The 19,451-nt window shown below is 42.9% G+C and overlaps 2 protein-coding genes across 2 annotated transcripts in view; one reads left to right on the top strand and one right to left on the bottom strand.

Moving 5' to 3' along the window:
• LOC308291803 (acid-sensing ion channel 1-like) overlaps window positions 1-4,603 on the bottom strand; it is a gene marked incomplete at both ends in the record, with an annotated part of 330,088 nt that extends 325,485 nt beyond the window's left edge. Inside the window, one exon of the mRNA XM_080733935.1 lies at window positions 4,257-4,603. Coding sequence (XP_080590061.1) covers window positions 4,257-4,603 — 347 coding nt within the window. The remainder of the gene's footprint in view (window positions 1-4,256) is intronic.
• Window positions 4,604-10,043: 5,440 nt separating this feature from the next.
• Window positions 10,044-19,437, top strand: spryd4 (SPRY domain containing 4; the record flags this gene model as incomplete). Its single annotated transcript, XM_080734020.1, has 3 exons — window positions 10,044-10,185; window positions 14,357-14,422; window positions 15,771-19,437. The coding sequence occupies 3 exons, from the start codon at window positions 10,044-10,046 to the stop codon at window positions 16,256-16,258; spliced, it is 696 nt and encodes a 231-aa protein (XP_080590146.1). The 3' UTR covers window positions 16,259-19,437.
• Between the last annotated feature and the right edge of the window lie 14 nt (window positions 19,438-19,451).

Genomic DNA, 19,451 nt, shown 5'->3' with positions numbered 1-19,451 from the left:
ACGATGAAGCAGGGCTTTACTTTGCGAAAGAGCGTACACATTTGAAACTTGGAGACACGAGGTTTCCAGCCGACAACGACGATATTGTTTGTTAGTGGTGGAAAAAGTACAAGGTTTCTTACTTAAGTAAACTATCAATGCTGCAGTATAGGAATACTCTGTTACAAGTAGAAGTCCGGGGATTCAAAATATACTTGAGTCAAAGTACGGAAGCATCGGAATCAAAATGTACTTAAAGTACCCAAAGTAAAGTAGTTTGAAAATAGCAGATCTACATCTGTTTTCAAATTGTCTATCCACAACTTTCCAACATCCCATCATGCATTGCGCAGAAGGCGAGCGGCATTTCCGGCGCCGCAGCCGAGTGTGATCTACAAGCTCACAACGGTTGCATCTGCGACGCGACGTGAGCTTGTATGTCTGCTGTTAACCGGAAGTGTCCTGCAGATAATGCTACAGTAAAGTCTTGCAGAAACAGGTGGATATGTCTAAAATAGGGCCAAAGTGGTTAAAGTATGTTTTATAATATTATAATTTCACCTATTTTAGTGGCCTTGTGGTTAGAGTGTCCGTCTTGAGACTGGGAGGTCGGGGGTTCGGTCCCCGGCCGGGTCATACAGAAGACCCAGTGCCTCCCTGCTTGGCACTCAGCATCAAGGGTTGGTAAGTCCCTGTGACATACTATTCACAAGTTTCCGCGGGAGTTTACTGGAGACTATCCGGACCAAACTTCCGGGTTTAACAGCAGACATACAAGCTCACGTCGTGTCGCAGATGCAACCCGTTGAGAGCTTGTAAATCGGCGCCGGAAGATCGATGCAAACGTTTGCGCAATGCACTATGGGGCGTAGGAAACTCGTGGATAGCATCATGTCCAGGGGGTGTACAGTACTTGCAGAGGCGTCAGTTCAGCAAAAGCTAGGGTATGGCAAAGATGGGAGTCCTCATGGAAAAGATGCATCACATTTTGGATAACACGGTTCTATTGTGAAAATAGACGATCTACATGTAGATCTCGCGCTGTCTGAAAGAAAACGAGTTTTGTCCGTTTTTTACACAGATTTCTACGTTTTCTTGGGCTGGATATGGCAGCCTAGAACGGTTGTTCAAGTGCAGCTAAACTTGGCATGTTAGTAAACGTGCCACAATTAACAATAATGCATTGCACCTGTGCAGCTGACATGCAGAATCTGGGAATATACCATTTTGTAAGGATGGGGAGAATACAAGTGTGGAGAATATATATTATAATACCTTGTTAAAGTGACCATTTTGTAAAGTTTTGCATTTGTAGTTATTTTACTGTAATTTAACAACATAATAACCAGCACAGAGACATTCATGGATTTATATCTAAAAGTAACTTTAATTTTCCCCCCTGGACCCAGGGTATGGCAGCTGCATACCCCTGCCATACCCAATTGACGCCCCTGAGTACTTGTAAGTTGTACATCAAGCTGCCTCACTTTACAGAAACAGGAGACAGGCTCCTCCCCTATGGGCCTCATGGCTCCACAAGGCTTATACTTTCTTACTTGCTGTTACTTTTACTGAAGTAAAACATTTTTAAGTACAGCCTACTTCCTCCAACTCTGCTGCAGAGGATGCTGTGTTTGCCTGAGCACCGTGGGGACTTCCCTCTCCTCCCTGCAGGGGGCGTGGGGGTGGGGCTGGGCACTGTGGGGACTTCCCTCTGCTACCTGCAGGGGGCGTGGGGGTGGGGCTGGGCACTGTGGGGACTTCCCTCTGCTACCTGCAGGGGGGGGTGGGGGCGGGGGAGCTGTACTGCGTGTATCAAAACAGCGTCCCTGTTCCAACAATGGAAGCTTGTGATTGGCTGAACCGGAGGTAGGGAGCGCTCCGTTGTGTTCGCCTGGACCATGCGGAGGTGCAGAGAGTTCACTCGTGTATAGGTTATAGGTAATATAATAGGCCTACATGCGATGTTTCATAACATATAACACAAGAAATAATCATAAACATTCTATATTTATAAGGTCAAGTATTATATTTAATAATTGGGACTTACAAAAAGTTAAGAACCATTATCATAGTTATAATAGGCCTACATTTTTACAGTAGTTTAGGCATTTTGGTTTGTGGGCAGAACAATTTGTCCTTGTTTGTTATTTGACTATTTTTTGTTTAATTATAATTAAAGACACTTCATAGTGAATTAGTGATTATAATAAATAGCCTATGTCATGATTGCTAGATCAGATTGTGTTTATAATATAACGCCGGCGCGCCTCCGTCATCTCCACCGAAAACAAGCGCTCCCCCCTTGTTCCATTGTTGGAACCGGGATGTTGTTTTGATTCACGCAGCTGTACTTCCCTCTCCTCCCTGCAGGGGGGGTGGGGGAGGTTGGATTGGATCCTGGAGAAGGATTATCATTATTACGGACCCCTGTCGTCACTGCAGCAATGGGTGGTTCCTGCCAGGTGGGAAAACCTTGTGTTTCCAACAGCATTTTTTTTTTTTTTGCGACCTTATAGGGAGCATTTAGTATCAAACCCGGTAGAACCTTGGCCGTCAGTGTGTCAGTAGGTAGGTAGGTAACGCCTCAATGTCCAGGTTTTCATAGTAAATGCGACCTACGGCCGCAATAAGATATGTGAGAAGTCTGATAGCAGGTCAGTAGCTTCCCAGCGTGGTACAGGTTGTTGTTATTGCGACCGCCCGGTCGCGGTTACTATCAAAACCTCCACCGGCTCAGTCAGTCAGTCAGTCAGTCAGTCTGTCTGTCTGTCCGTCACGTCACACTTTTCCCCTGCTCATATCACCGCCACCGCTGCCCCCGATCCATGCCAAACTTTGCACTCACACTCCTTGGCTGCCAAACCACAACTCGTCCTCATTTCTCACATGGCCCTCTTCTAGCGCCACCATGAGGCAGATTCTTTCAAAACACATTTTTGGACACTGCTCCTACAGATTGTGCCCTAAAATCACGCAAAGCGGTACACAGTATCTCTACAGTCATGTCATCAACATGGATCTGTCCCATTTCCCATATTCCCTCATGATTGGCTACCATTGCCTTCTGTGAGCTTGTAGATCTGCTATTTTAGAAAAATCATGAAAATTAGAATTTTGACCCGATTCTATAAGTGTCTTTTGAATCCGTCTACGATTTTTTTGAAAAAACGATGTTTCTATATGTCAGCAATCTGGCCAGCCATCGTCAAAGAAAAGGTCCTTTTCACTCAACTGGAGCTCAGTTAGTCTGTTCTTGAGGGACTACTATGTCAGTGGTTCTCAAACCTTTTCATGTGAAGGACCCCCAAGATTATATTTATTTGGCCACGGACCCCCATCTCAAAATATTTAGTTCCAGGGACCACCCAGAAGCAAAATTTGAGTTACAAACGTTCGCTTTGCACACAGTTGTTAAAGCATTCAATAATCCTAGGCCCCAAATGACTCACCTCTGGTTGAGCAGGGCTAGCAGCTCTCCAGTGTGGTACAGGTTTAATAACCATTTAGGCCTAGAATTATTGAATGCTTTAACCAGTGAAAAATAGCAGATATACAAGCTCACAGCGCGGCACCGAGTGCTGCGCTGCGAGCTTGTAGATCTGCTGTTTTTGAAAAAAGTCGTGAAAATGTGTGCAAATCTTTGAATATATGTATTTTCAAAGCGAACGTTTGTAACTCAAATTTTGCTTCTGGGTGGTCCCTGGAACTAAATATTTTGAAATGGGGGTCTGTGGCCAAATAAATATCATTTTGGGGGTCCTTCACATGAAAAGGTTTGAGAACCACTGACATAGTGGTCTCTCAAGAACAGACTAACTGAGCTCCAGTTAAGTGAAAATGACCTTTTCTTTGACGATGGCTGGCCAGATTGCTGACATAGAAACATAGGTTTTTAAAAAAATCTTTGAAGGATTCAAAAGACACTTATAGAATCGGGTCAAAATTCTAATTTTCACAATTTTTCAAAAATAGCAGATCTACAAGCTCGCAGCGCGGCACTCGGTGCCGCGCTGTGAGCTTGTATATCTGCTATTTTTGCCAGACCCATGAAATGGGTAGGCCTACATAAGCAAATGTCGGTCTGTCCGGGTTTTCTATATAAAGGGTATATATGATGATGACATGATGATGACATGCCTACAAAAGGCATGATGTCATAAATGATGATGACAGACAGGGGGTCTGGCACAACCAGGTTGACCTGGTCTAGTTTTATATTTAAAGCATAAAATATTGCGTCATAATGTGTTCAGGCCTAAATGGGTTTAACTCACCTCTGATTGAGCAGGGCGAGGAGCTCCCCAGCGTGGTACAGGTCGTTGCGGGTGACGTGGCTGAAGCGGAAGGCGTTGAGGTTGCAGAAGGTGACGGCGGGGAAGGCCATGGCGGGCGCTGCCACCTCGTCCAGCCTGGTGACGTGGGGGTACTGCAGGTAGAGCGACACGCGGTCGGCGCACGCCAGCACCAGGAAGCCCAGGGAGCCCAGGAACAGCGTTGCCCACAGCGCGCGCCTCGCCCACGCGCCGCGCTCGTACGTGAAGATGTGGCTGAGGCCGTGCAGCGTGGAGCCCTGGGCAAACACCTGGATGGGCGGGGGCGGGGCCGGCTGCTCCCCGCTCATGCCTTATATGGTCAGAAGGAGGAGGAGGAAGGGGGGGGGGGGGGGGGGGGTGATGATGTCACTGTCAGTATGTTCCTACTTGAGGGCTCATCGTCATGCATTTTAAAGGAGTAGTTCACCCCCCAAATGACTTTTTTTCTGTTGGTTACTCACGCCATGGAGACTTGAGTTCAATGATATTTGTTTGTATTTGTCGCGTTCCTAAGGCAATAATTAGATTACAATAAATGTACCCGCATTGATTCCGGTATCAATGGGGCAAAATGTACTATGATAAATGTTTTGTCTTTGGAATGCAAGAAACACAAATAAATATTATTGAACTCAAGTACCCATGGCTTGAGTAACCAATAGAAAAAAAGTCATTTGGGGGGTGAACTACTCCTTTAACTAATGTTTTTTGTTTTTGTTTTTTTGTTTCTAGGGTTTCTACTGGTTCTACCGAGTGAAGCCCCGCCCTCGCTGCGGTTCCAGCCAATAGCATTAATTTCTGTTTGCGTTTCGGACCGGACGCAGAAAGATGGCAGATTTGAAAAAGCTGCAAAATAGGCTTCATTTATGTTCTGAAGAAACCAATGGTGTGACGCTGTCCATATTTCTTTTTACATTCTATGGTCTGAGCTTCTATAATAAAGATTGACAAGCTTACAACGCATTGCAATCTATTTTCAGCCAAAGCTTTTCCCACAATACAGGTATGGATGCTGGGGTTTAAGTGGTTAAAACAGAGTCACTGAACTTGTAAATAAACAAGAAAATTGCATAAAGCATGCAGATACTGTATGACAAATAACTTAGATATAAAGAAATGACTGACATATTATTTAATAATTGTATTCTTTCAAAATGGTTTATAGCCTATAATGTGGAAGCTGATCTACAAGCAAGCACTTTAGCACAACAAAATGTGTCATCACAACATGTTGTGAGCTTGTAGATCTGCTATTTTCAAGAAGTCACAGTATGCATTTTCAGGGAGTGAGACAAGACAGTGTTGGCTATTTCTTCAATTTGGGGAGTTTCTTTTTCATATTTCAACACAGGCTATGGAAACGAGTATGATTATGATTTATGATGAGTATGGCAAAGTAAATAAATTATTGCAAAGACGTAATATTAATGGTGACAGAACCTACCTTGTGGTTCCACTTTAAGGTCCATGGTCATCTTGTGATGTGGGGGAACCAAAATCTCCAGAATAAAAATCCAGTCCAGAGTTTAATCCAAATCCAATGCAGCAAACAAAGTGTCCATGATAATAATCACTGTAGTCCTTTATAATCTCATCAGATTACACTGGTTAAATGCATTTATGTCCGATGTAGCAGGATTGTTTAAGTGATCTATCAAATCAAATTATAGTAGCCTAGTATATGTGTGCACCTGTGGCAGTGTGTGGCATATCTATCCCACATGCACGCTCGCCGCACGCACCGCGCTCTAGTAGCCTACACACTGCTGCACACGCACACACCCACATGTCCACAACTCATGCCATTGCTGCTACACATAACTCTCTCTCACACGCACACTGATGGCATTAACCACGGCGCACGGAGGAGAGATCCAGTTCGTACATAAAGTCACACAAACACGGCCGCTTCAATGAAGTCGAGGAGGACTCGATATTTATGAATAGGCCTATGTAAGAACAAGAAACAGGACTGTTCTTGTCATTCGATTATTATAACGGCAAGCATCACGGCAAATTAATGTCTAAAAGCAATCCATTACTGAGCCTATAATGGCCAGCATGTGATGAATCAGTCCACTATAAAAGCATACAGTAAGACCTACAGTAGGCTGTAATCATTAATTCCTGCATGATGCCAGTAGTAGAGTAGACATAAATCCCAGCGGAGTGAGCAGCAGACACAATGACAACATGATGATGAAACGGTTGAATCCTCAAGTCGTTTGGAAAGAAAAATAGTTTTCCAGCTTTGATGTCTTTTCTCTCAGTCAGTCTGTCCTCCTAGAGCTGCTGCTTCACAGTGGTTGGGTTTCTCTTTCGGTTCGATCGATGCCTGAACAGAACCAGAACCATGTCTTCCACTCACAGTGTGTTCAGATCACTTCAGTTCGGTTCGGTGTCTGAGTCGTGAGCTGAGGATGTGATAGACTCAAGATAGGTAGGCTACCACACTGTGCTACCCAACAGCACAGCACGGCAGATGAGATTGAACCAACCCAGCCAGCAGCGACCGCCTCCTCCTGGCTTAGAATGGACCGTTGACACCCTCAGCTCCCCTCCAGACGGTCACGGTGATTTAACCCTAACCCTCTCACTGTGCAGTGAATGTGAATGTGATGTGCAGGCATGTCATTGAGTAAACCGCGGATTGGCTTGAGCATGCGAGCGCGCGTGTGCGTGTGCTTGAGCGAGCGAGAGAGTTGCACGCCAGGGGTGCGTGCGTGTTCATATGCTTGGCGACTCACTCTGTAGGCCTACATACTGTAGGCTGCTACTCAGCTGGGTCATGTATTTATAATTAATTACCATCAATTATAGTGCAGTTAACACATGGATGATCCAATTAGAATCATTTATAACTGAGTAGAATGGAAACAGCTCCCATTTACACTTCTCATGTCGTTGTTCTTTGATCTTTTACTTAGTGTTAAAATTGTATGACAGCATTTATTATAGATTTTCTTTTATTTATATCCCTGCTACTGCTATGTGACCATCACGTTTTTTTTTTCAATAACAAAACTAATCAATCAATCAATCAATCAATCAATCAAACTCTGACATTTGTACTTTTGGGTGGATTTCATGGTGTAGCTATAAGATAGGCTATACTGTAACTGGAGGATATAGATAGAATATGACAACATGATGCCATAGTAGTGTGACTACAGTTGTGCTGCTACTGTCAAAAGAGTTCAATGTGATCACGTGTGTGTGTGTGTGTGTGTGTGTATGTGTGTGTGTGTGTGTGTGTGTGTGTGTGTGTGTGTGTGTGCGTGCGTGCGTGCGTGCGTGCGTGTGTGGGGGGTGGGGTGGGGGTGGGTGGGTCCACTGAGAATGAGAGAATGAATTTGCCTCTATGACTCACACAGGTATCCTGTATAAACAGTGAGATGCCAGTGGGGCAAGGGTTGAAAGAACACACCAACAATCACAACAATTAGTTTAGTTTAGTTTATTTGATCACTCACATACATTTATCAGGTCATACATCCACATAGTCATTGTTACAGGTGAGCAAAAGGAATAGGCTGAAGCTGAAAGCTTGTGAATGCCTATCCTACATATTCATGGAGTAAATACACTGATTACCGGTAGTTATAGAAGTGTTTAAAAATAAAGGATACATCGGCCTAATAGCAGATATAAGAAAAGAAAGAAGAAAAGGAAAGAAAGGAAATGAAAAATGTAAATGAAGATAAAGGAAACATTAAAGGGAATACCCATAGGCCTATACATCAACAATAGCAATTCAAGAATCAGAAATATGTTATAAGTATAATATACAAACAAAAATAAATGTATGAAAAATAAAACTCCAAAGACAAACAAAAGTAAGCAGAGGAAGATTATATTTTACTGTATTTAGCCAGGATATTGGATTTGAGTAGTTTTTGAAATTGTAACATATTTGTACTGTGTTTAATCTCTTCTGTCAAACCAACTGATCCAAATCTTTACTCCACAAACTGAAATGTACATACTTTTGTGGGTGGTCTGAACACTTGCTTGTTTAAAACGTAGTTCCCACCTAAGGTCATAGCCACCCACCCTCCCTATCAGTAAACATGTCCAGAATGTTCGCTGGAAGCAGTTTGTTTCTTGCTTTAAACAATCTTCAATGTACAAGACCTCAAAAATACATTATTTGTATGTTCATACAACAATGATACTGGACATGATATGAAACATAGGCTACATTAAAAACAAAAGGGAGCAGTGTAGCATTCTGCTGATACGTGCTTGTTCTGTCTTTCAAAATGACAGTTGGCAGACTGGATGTAACATCTGCTTGTTTCTATCATGGGAGACGTGCTGCTTTTTAGCAAAGCAAGCCGTGCGTTATTAATTATGCCAACATGAGTCACGATAGCGACGCGGGGATGATGTCTATGAAGGCCAATTGAAATGCAAGATGACAGCTCATCAAATCACAATATGAACCACATTTTATGCGGTAGGCCTACCAGGACATTCCTTTTATATGTGATCCCAGATTGTGCAGCTATACCCTTGACTTTGCACAAAGGGTAAATGGTGCATTTATATAGCACTTTCTAGCCAAAGAGATTTACATAGATTGTGCATAAATGTACCCATTGACACACACGCACGCACTGTGACGCACACACACACACACACACACACGCACGCACACACACGCACGCACGCACGCACACACACGCACGCACGCACACGCACGCACGCACGCACACACACACACCGTCCGATGGCGGAGGAAACCATGTGTAACAGAGTGATTCACTGCCTCAGCCTGATTGCCTCTACAGTCTAGTATCTCCGACTCCCCCAGTCCACAGGGATACAGGATCCCTTTGGTCTGATAGTTAAGATGTTAGACTTTCACGTGAGATACCCGGGTTCGAATCCCAGGCGTTACATATGCAAGGCACCAGCCTGCTCATCAGGAGTACTTAGGGGTTCAGAGTCTTGCTCAAGGACACTTCATGACACTAACTCTGGGGGAGCCCAGGATCGAACTGGCTGCTCCACCGGCCACTCTACCGGCACCAAGGTTGAGACTCACACTGTTCCCTTGGCACACATGTGACAAACTGACAACTCAACTGTGACATTTTGACAGAAAGCTATGATGACGCTTCTCCAAATAGATCAACACATAATAATACCGGTAATAATAGCCCAAAGATTGGGGTTGCTCTCCATGGTGCTGATTGGGTAAAAACCAGGGGTATTCAACAGGGGGTCCGGGACCCCTAGGGGGTCCTCAGAGTTACTATAGGGGTGTCCATATTCTGAGAACTTTAGCCAAAAATAGCAGATCTACTGCGAGGCGTTGTGAGCTTGTAGATCAGCTATTTTTGGCAAAGAGTGTGGAGGGCAAAAAAGCAGACTAAGTACAGAGTGAAACGTCAAGTTTATTTAGTATTGACGGTTCAAGTGGTTAAATTTCTGAAAACACAAATTGACATGAATCCAACAACACTGATGATTGTGCTGTCAAACAATGAAACTATATGGAATCTATGAACAGGTTGTGGGGGTCCCTGCTTCATCTCTCTCTCAACTAAGGGGTCCTTGGCCTGAAAACGTTGAAGACCCCTGTACTAATTAATACTTGAATCAACCAATACCTTGATATGAAAAAGTTTGAGAACCACTGCAAGCAGTGCACTCTCCGGGCCGCTAGATGGCGTCAGAACACGGCCACAGTAATCTCTTCACGAGGATGTTTGAGACAACAACAGAGCAGCAGGAGTAAAGATGGCGCTGCCCATGTTGGCACATTACTGCAGACTGGCAGGGAGATCTGCCCGCTCCTTGTCTAGCAGACACGGTGGTCCGCGGACCACCAGCACACAGCAGCAGCAGGCCAGGAGGTACATCTCCACAACCACAGGGAATGGTGAGAGAATGTACAGTTTGTACAGTAATATACCGTTATGTTGTTGATGTTATGGTCCGATGCAGAGCAGAGGTCGAGCACACAGCACAGTAAATTAGTAAGGGGAACATAAGAAAATCTGCGAAGTAAAACGTTACCAAGAAATTTCTTCACCAATGTGTTTTCTAAAGGTGTGTGTGTAATAATATGTACTAAAAGGTTGAAATTCAACTCCCGGGGGAAACCTCATAAAAAAAATGATTTGTGTTTGTGTCCCATTAACTTTACTATACAGGAAAAACGACACAAAATAAATCTGCTTTAAGTAACATGTGAGGGGTCTAACTAGGGTTTTTTTCATGATGCTGAATCCATTGCAAGCATTTGTTTTGCACGAAAAACATTCCATGGGCGACAAATGGCCCCCACAAAACGGTGAAAAGTGATGATTCATCACTAAACCATCGTTTTGTGGGTCCGATTTTAGCCCAAGGATCAAATATCTTATAAAATCCCCTTACTAAATGTCTCCTTTCTATTGATTAACGTTTCTGTTTACAAAACCGTGCATAACTGGACATAATGTATCATATATCTGAGTACATGTGTTTCTGTCAAAAGCACATTAAGACATCAAACTAAAAGAAGCCCAGAGCTTATTTGAATTGAGGTCATTTCATTGCAAAGTGTGTGTGTGTGTGTGTGTGTGTGTGTGTGTGTGTGTGTGGGGGGGGGGGGGGGGGGGAGGACTTAACTTAACAAGTTTGCAGTTTACAGTTTAGGCATTTAGCAGACGCTTTTAATCCAAAGCGACTTACAATAAGCAGATAATACATCACTATAATAAACAAGATAATATATGTCAGACCATCAGCAACAATATAACAAATGCATATGAATATCAATCTAAAAAATAATAAATCAGTAAAGAAAAAAGGATTCTAATAAACCTAAAAAACAAAATACTAACTAGCTTCATGTATTGTCATTGAGTGTTTCAGTAGTGCTAAGGGTTTAGATGGAGTCTGAAAAGGTGAGTCTTCAGTCCACGGTGAAAGCTAGCGAGTGAGTCCGTTGTTCTAAGTGCGACAGGGAGTTTATTCCACAGCTTGGGGGCCAGGAGGGCAAACTGTCTCGGACGAATGGATTTTTGTCCTGGGTTTTTTAGCGAGGGTTCTGTCAGCATCCCTGTGCTGGCTGATCTAAGTGAACGGGTGGGGGTGTAGGGGTTGATCAGGTTTTGGAGGTATGGAGGAGCCGTACCTTTGGCTGCTTTGAAGGTCAGCATCAGTGTTGTGTATTGAGTGCGGCAGGGCCGGTTCCTGGCATAAGCAACATAAGCGGTCGCTTAGGGCCACAACCATAAGGGGGCCACATCACAGGGAGAAGACTGCAACGCGTTTTGAGCTTGTAGATCAGCTATTTTTCACTATATGCATTGTGGAGTGAGTGTGAAGTGGCCCTCTCAACATGTGGCCAAGACCCACAATTTAATATCAGAATACTGATATATTATTGATTTCAGCTGTTACCCACTTTAATTACTTCAGTCTATAGTAGTAGCATAATGACCAGTGCTATAGTCTTTTTTGTCAATGTATTTGCATTGCATAAGGTTAACATACGAACATATAAATGTATTTGAAATTAAATAATAATGTTACTTTTCAGGATTCCAGTTTAAAAAATAGCTAAAAAGAATACAGGATTCCAATTTAAAACAATTTGAAAATAATGGATCATCGCAATGCTTGTAGATCTATTTTTTTACAATATGCATTGTGGCCCTCTGGAGTGATTGTGAAATATAGTGGCCCTCTCCATCATCTAAGTTGCCCACTCCTACCCTATCCAAATGCTACTTATTATTTTAATGTGCAATAAAATTAAGATCTCACACAAGACAACAGAATTGAAAATATGCCACATACTGTAGAGTTGAATAGGCCTACAAGTTGCAATTTGAGACCAAAAGAACACAGGATGAAGGTGTGTGATGTTTTGTATGAATCTGATTCAAATCAATTGTTGTTTTTTCTTGTTATAACATTACACTCATGTTTTGGACAAATTAAACAGTGTCTAGAAATAGATATGTATTATAATAGGGTTTTGAAATGTTTTTCATTAGAGCATAGGCCTACATGTTTCTGTTTTAATAGATTTTAACTAACCAGAGAGAATGATCTAATAATGTTTTACCTCCATTGTAAACTTTATTGTGTGTTAGAACTGTCTGATCTGTGCCAAAATGCAGATTTCTATGCATTTCTGGGGTTTTGACCGCCCCTCAAAACCCCAATTTCTTTCGGCCGCCCGCCTTGCGGGTGGCCGAAAGAAATTGTATCGGCCAGGATGTATCCCGTATTTGAATCTCTGGGAGTTGGCAACCCTATGTGTAGTTAGTAGATACATGCTTGAGTGCTAACAACAGACACCACATGTTCTACTAGATAGAAGAAGACGTTATTATTTATAACTTTGGTTTTGGCGATTCAAAGACAGTTAATAAGTGCGCGCGTCCGTCAGTGGGGGGCCACCTAAAATAATCTTGCTTAGGGCCACCTGAACCCTAGAACCGGCCCTGAGTGCGGGCCGCAACCGGGAGCCAGTGGAGGGAGCGGAATGACAAGCCATCATGTTGCTTGTGTTGAAAGCTAAAGATTGAACTAGTTTGATTGAATGGACTCTGTTTTGTCCACTCATTACAGCTATTTATTCTATTGTATTGTCTCTGATTGTACTTTAAATAACTGTTTTATGTTGGATGGAAATTAGCATCTTCTGCTGAATTAGGAATGAGGTAGACAGACTGATACTAAATAGAGATTATCTTTTAATGTATTTTGGCCAATGTGACAGAGACAGTGAGTTTGTGTATCAGTTGGCAGTGTGGATTCTGTTATTTGAGAAACAGTAAATATTTGATTGAACACTGTCAAGGTTCAGCTATGAACTCCATGTAAACAGATGGTTCTCAACCTTGGGTCCGGGGACCACCGGGGGTCCAAATGGACCATTACAGGGATCTGTAACTCAGAGTGTACAAATGGAACTACAGATTCTAAGATGCATCATTATCAGCATTTTAAATCTGATGCTCTCGCATTAAATGAACACTGTGGATTTTAATGTGGAAGGGAAAAAAAGAGAAGGGAAAGAAATATCAAGTGGGGGTCCTTGAAATTAAACAAATATAGTGGTATTATCAGGTGTAAAGTAAACATGAACTTATTATTGTTCTTATCTCATACCTCCAGATTTCATCTTATGTCTATTTTCTCTATAAAAGATGCCCAGTAGTGGCGTTTCCATAAAGCCTCTTAATGCACATTTACGGCTTATTCGCAAAATCTTTTTATGGAAACACTTTATAAAAACTTTCATTATCCGCAAAAAACTTCATCCGCTTGGAGGAGGTGGATTTTGAGGCTTTATCGAATAAACTAAATGCGCATTTGTGAATGGAAACGTGTCAGACAACATTTCTGATAATTCGCTTCCCTAATTCGAATACGTTTATGGAAACATGGCTTGTGTCATACTAGCGGGTCACTCAAAAGTAGACACCTAGTATCCATCTATGAAAAGAGATATGATTAAAGCTTCTTTCCCACCGGACGCGATAAATATAACGATATGTCGGCGTTCACATCAATTATGACGGCTTTATCGTTGTGGTGTGGATGCTGCCATCCACTTCAATAGAAAACTATATATTTTTATCTTATGTTTATCATTATCGCGCCCAGTGGGAAAGGGCCTTAAGACTCATTAAATAATTAATTACAATGATTTAGTATAGTAGATCGCCTATCCACAACTTTCCAACATCCCATCATGCATTGCGCAGAAGTTGCACAGAGCTTCCGGCACCGCAGCCGAGTGTGATCTACAAGCTCACAACGGCTGCATCTGCGACGCGATGTGATCTTGTATGTCTGCTGTTAACCGGAAGTGTGGTGCAAAAAATCCCCCAGTAAATTCCCATGGAAAGAGGTGGATAGATTGCTATTTTTGAATGGTTATTTAATCTGTCTACATCTAAATCTAACTACATTGGATCCATTGGACATACAGTATGGTTGTGTTTTTCCATTTCATAACCAGTAACTGTGTTGGACCTCCAGGGTTTACACTGACAGCAACAACATGAATTTATGTTTTCCTCTTTGTGTTTTTGACCAATCAGAACTTCAGTTCCGCCTGGATGAGAGGACAGCTCACAGCAGCCTGGACCTGTACAAGAGAGATACAGGTAATCTATTACTATACAGGTAATCTATTACTAGAGTATTAATACTGGACCTGTACAAGAAGGATACAGGTAATCTATTACTATACAGGTAATCTATTACTAGAGTATTAATACTGGACCTGTACAAGAAGGATACAGGTAATCTATTACTATACAGGTAATCTATTACTAGAGTATTAATACTGGACCTGTACAAGAGATACAGGTAATCTATTACTATACAGGTAATCTATTACTAGAGTATTAATACTGCACCTGTACAAGAAGGATACAGGTAATCTATGACTATACAGGTAATCTATTACTAGAGTATTAATACTGGACCTTTACAAGAAAGATACAGGTAATCTATTACTATACAGGTAATCTATTACTACAGTATTAATACTGCACCTGTACAAGAAAGATACAGGTAATCTATTACTATACAGGTAATCTATTACTAGAGTAATCAATTACTATACAGGTAATCTATTACTAGAGTATTAATACTGGACCTGTACAAGAAAAACATTTCATTTTCACTTTCATATATTCTAGATTCATTGTGCATGCAGTGAAATATTCAAAACTTTTGTTTCAATTTTTGTTTTTTGTTTTTATGTCAAAAATCAATATCTGAACATATTAGAATATTACACACAACCAAGGATTTATAATACAGACATGTCAAAGTTCTGAAAGGTTGTGTTAATTCATGCACTCAGTACTTGGTATGGAACACTTTTGAACAAAATGTCTTCATGGATGGGGCGTGGCATGAAGGTGATCAGGTGCTGAGGTGTTATGGAAGCCCAGGTTTATATTATAAATATATTTATATTATAGTTATAATGGCATGAAGGTGATCAGGTGCTGAGGTGTTATGGAAGCCCAGGTTTATATTAGAAATATATTTATATTATAGTTATAATGGCATGAAGGTGGTCAGCCTGTGGTACTGCTGAGGTGTTATGGAAGCCCAGGTTTGCTTTGATGGAGGCCTCAAGCTCATCTCTAGGGATGGGACTTGTGAAGAAGAGATTCATTTGGTTGCTCTCAGGTGTTGCATGCTGAAAATAGCCGATCTACAAGCGGTGTGAGCTTGTAGATCGGCTATTTTCAGCACGCAAACAAGTGTAAAATCAGTCATTGCCATGCCATCAAGGCCTGCCAAAATACATTTTAGTCGACTAAATCAACTGTAGATTTAGTCGCCATAAAAACTTATGATATTTGGTCGACTAAAACTAGACTAAAACTAAAACTTTTCAGGTGACTAAATTATGACTAAAACGAATCAAAATTTGCTGTCAAAAACAACACTGTTTCATGGAATAAAGATAACGGCCCTCTCCTCCTCCTCCAGGAGTGATCTACCGCATGCTGGGTCTGGACCCCAGCAAGGTGCAGCAGAACCCAGAGCGTTTCATGGACTGGGCGGTGGTCCTGGGGGACCAGAGGGTGGGCAGCGGGCGCCACTACTGGGAGGTGACGGTCAAGAAGTCGAGGGAGTTCCGCCTGGGCGTGGCCGAGGCCAGGATGTCCCGCGAGGACTGCGTGGGCACCAGCGCCTCGTCCTGGGTGTTCGGCTACGCGCCGCGCCCCGGATGGTTCGCCATGACCAAGAACAAGACGGTGCCCGTGGCGCTGGTGGGCAAGCCGGAGCGTGTGGGCATCCTGCTGGACGTGGAGGCGGGCGAGGTGGCGCTGGTGGACGTGGCAGCGCCCAGGGTCATCCACACCATCAGGACCGGGCCGGGCGGCTTCAGGGAGCCGCTGTGCCCCGCCTTCGGGCTGTGGGACGGAGAGCTGCTCACGCACTCTGGCCTGGAGGAGCCCCAGGGGCTGAAGTGAACCGATGGACAGGGGGGTCCGTGAACGGATACTAGTCTAGATGGACAGGGGGGTCCGTGCGCATAGGGTGGATTTCTTTTTTTACCACCTATTTTTTCTCTGGTTAAAATAAGTGTTAAACAGCTCTGTGTTGTGATAGTGATCACTGCTATACAGTGTTTGTTAAAGTCTCTCTCCACATCTAAGTAAGTAAACAACATGTTCAGGTTGGAGGATAATGTTTCCTAGTCGAGGTTAGCAGGATAAAGGTCTTTCCACACTGCTGTGTTTTTCGGGCCGAATATCGGAGTGAATTTCAGAGCACGTGAATAAACAAAATCAACCTCACGTTATGTCAGTCACGTTTGCACACTGCCGCCCGTTTCCTATTTATTTTCGGACCAGGGTTGATTTTTTTCCGATTTTCGCAGCTGTCGCCACTGGGTCCTTTGCTCTCTCTCTCTCCTCTCTCTCTCTTCTTGGCCTGAAAAATGCTTTCGAGGATTTCGGATTTCCAAAACGCAACGAGAAAACGCAGTGCAGTGTGCTGCCAGCTTAAACCCGTGAAATTGTGAAGTGATGAAACTGAGAAACAGACAAACATTGGATTTGGAACACTTAGAAAATGTAAGCTGATGAGTGTGGTCCCGTTTCCTGATTGGGTGAAATTGGCATCCCGACGTGAAAATGTTATATTTTCTTGTTTTACTAAAATGCTGGAGAGACAGTTGAGATGAACACTATCAGAATATTAGAGCTTCAACTTTTTTCTTTTCACCAAAAACCTTGTTTTAACCAAAACAAATATCACTTTTACACTACCTTTGTAATGATGGGGTGACTTGGCAGTGCATACCGGTGTCTTTAAAAATCACATAACAGTGTCTTTAAAAATGAGAATATTTACAGAAATGAAAGCAATATCTGTCTTATACCGGGTAATAATAATAATAATAATAATGGGCACCATAATGTGTCACTGTCCATGACACAGTGGGTCCATATAAACATGGTTACAATGCTGACTATCATATCACATACAAAACCTCATGCAAAAAATGTGTCACAAATGCTGTTATCCCATTAACACCTTTAACCATTATTTTGCTTTAACTATTACTACATTGCAGATCTACAAGCTCACAGAGTGCCGCGCTGCGAGTCTTTGAATATCCGTTGAATATTTTCGACCCAATTCTATAAATGTCTTCTAAATCAGTGGTTCTCAAACTGATGTCAAGGACCCCCAAAATTACATGTATTTGGCTGCGGACCCCATCTCAAAATATGTTGTTCCAGGGACCACCCTAGAAGCAAATATTTGGTCACAGCTGTGAGCTTGTATATCTGCTATTTTTCAATAGCTTAAGCTTAAAACGATGGTTAAAGTAGCGGTAATAATGCCTTCCAGATCTTAATGGGGATTTATTCTGTAATATCACCAGAAACCTTACCTCCATATTCTCCAACTTGTGTTTTTTTTGTAGATTAATGTCCTACTTGATCATACTACAGCAGGGTTCCCCAATTAGGGCCGAATTATGTCTAGGGTACCAAGCTGAGGGCCACAACTTTGAATTATGTCTAGGGTACCAAGCTGAGGGCCACAACATCGAATTACCGGTATGTCTAGGGTACCAAGCTGAGGGCCACAACATTGAATTATGTCTAGGGTACCAAGCCGAGGGCCACAACATTGAATCATGTCTAGGGTACCAAGCCGAGGGCCACAACATTGAATTATGTCTAGGGTACCAAGCCGAGGGCCACAACATTGAATCATGTCTAGGGTACCAAGCCGAGGGCCACAACATTGAATTATGTCTAGGGTACCAAGCCGAGGGCCACAACATTGAATTATGTCTAGGGTACCAAGCCGAGGGCCACAACATTGAATCATGTCTAGGGTACCAAGCCGAGGGCCACAACATTGAATCATGTCTAGGGTACCAAGCCGAGGGCCACAACATTGAATCATGTCTAGGGTACCAAGCCGAGGGCCACAACATTGAATCATGTCTAGGGTACCAAGCCGAGGGCCACAACATTGAATCATGTCTAGGGTACCGAGCCGAGGGCCACAACATTGAATCATGTCTAGGGTACCAAGTTGAGGGCCACAACATTGAATCATGTCTAGGGTACCAAGCTGAGGGCCACAACATTGAATCATGTCTAGGGTACCAAGCCGAGGGCCACAACATTTAATTATGTCTAGGGTACCCAGCCCGAGGGCCACAACATTGAATCATGTCTAGGGTACCAAGCCGAGGGCCACAACATTGAATTATGTCTAGGGTACCAAGCTGAGGGTCTCAACATTGAATTATGTCTAGGGTACCAAGCCGAGGGCCACAGAATTGAATCATGTCTAGGGTACCAAGCCGAGGGCCACAACATTGAATTATGTCTAGGGTACCAAGCTGAGGGTCTCAACATTGACTTATGTCTAGGGTACCAAGCCGAGGGCCACAACATTGCAGGGGGCGACGGTGGCGTTCCCGCTACTCCAGCGACAGTTCAGATATCGTCGTTGTCGGGTGAAAATCGTGTATGTCCAAAACCGTTTGTTTTGCATTTACGGTATCATTTTAAAAATGATTTAAACGAGTGAAAACAGCCGATCTACAAGCACACAACGCCTCGCACCGCGTGCTTGTAGATCTGCTGTTTTCACTACTTTTGTGGGACGGCCTATTATGAAGAAGCAGGCCTTTACTTTGCGAAAGAACTTACAAATTTGGAGATACAAGATTTCCACCCGACAATGATGATATACTAGTGTTTTTGCTGCTCTTATACCACCATTATCACGGGGTTGGTGGGGGCCAGACAGTAGCCCCCCCGCGGGCTGCAAATGGCCCGCGGGCCGCCTATTGGGGAACCCTGTACTACAGCATGGCTCAGAAGTAGCAGAGTTTTGGACATAATTATGTCGGGTTTCTACCAGACATTGACAATATCCTGTCTAAGATTGTACAAAGAAAAGATTGTCTTCTTCTTTCTTCTTTGGTGTATCATCGTCCTTGATGATTGGTTGACGACATTTTATTTCACAAGATTTCTTGTTAATCGATGGTAACATTAATCTGCCTTGTTCTGGTCTTAGCTTCATAACGTCATCATTCTATGCATTATTATGATGCCGTTACTTACAGGCAGGCAAAGCCATATTTCTCACTTAACGTTCGTACCGAGATTTGTTTAATTAAAC

The sequence above is a fragment of the Nannobrachium achirus genome, assembly GCF_963921795.1.
Source record: "Nannobrachium achirus genome assembly, chromosome: 9".
Taxonomy (NCBI): Eukaryota; Metazoa; Chordata; class Actinopteri; order Myctophiformes; family Myctophidae; genus Nannobrachium; species Nannobrachium achirus.
This window is presented reverse-complemented; position numbering and strand designations above follow the sequence as displayed.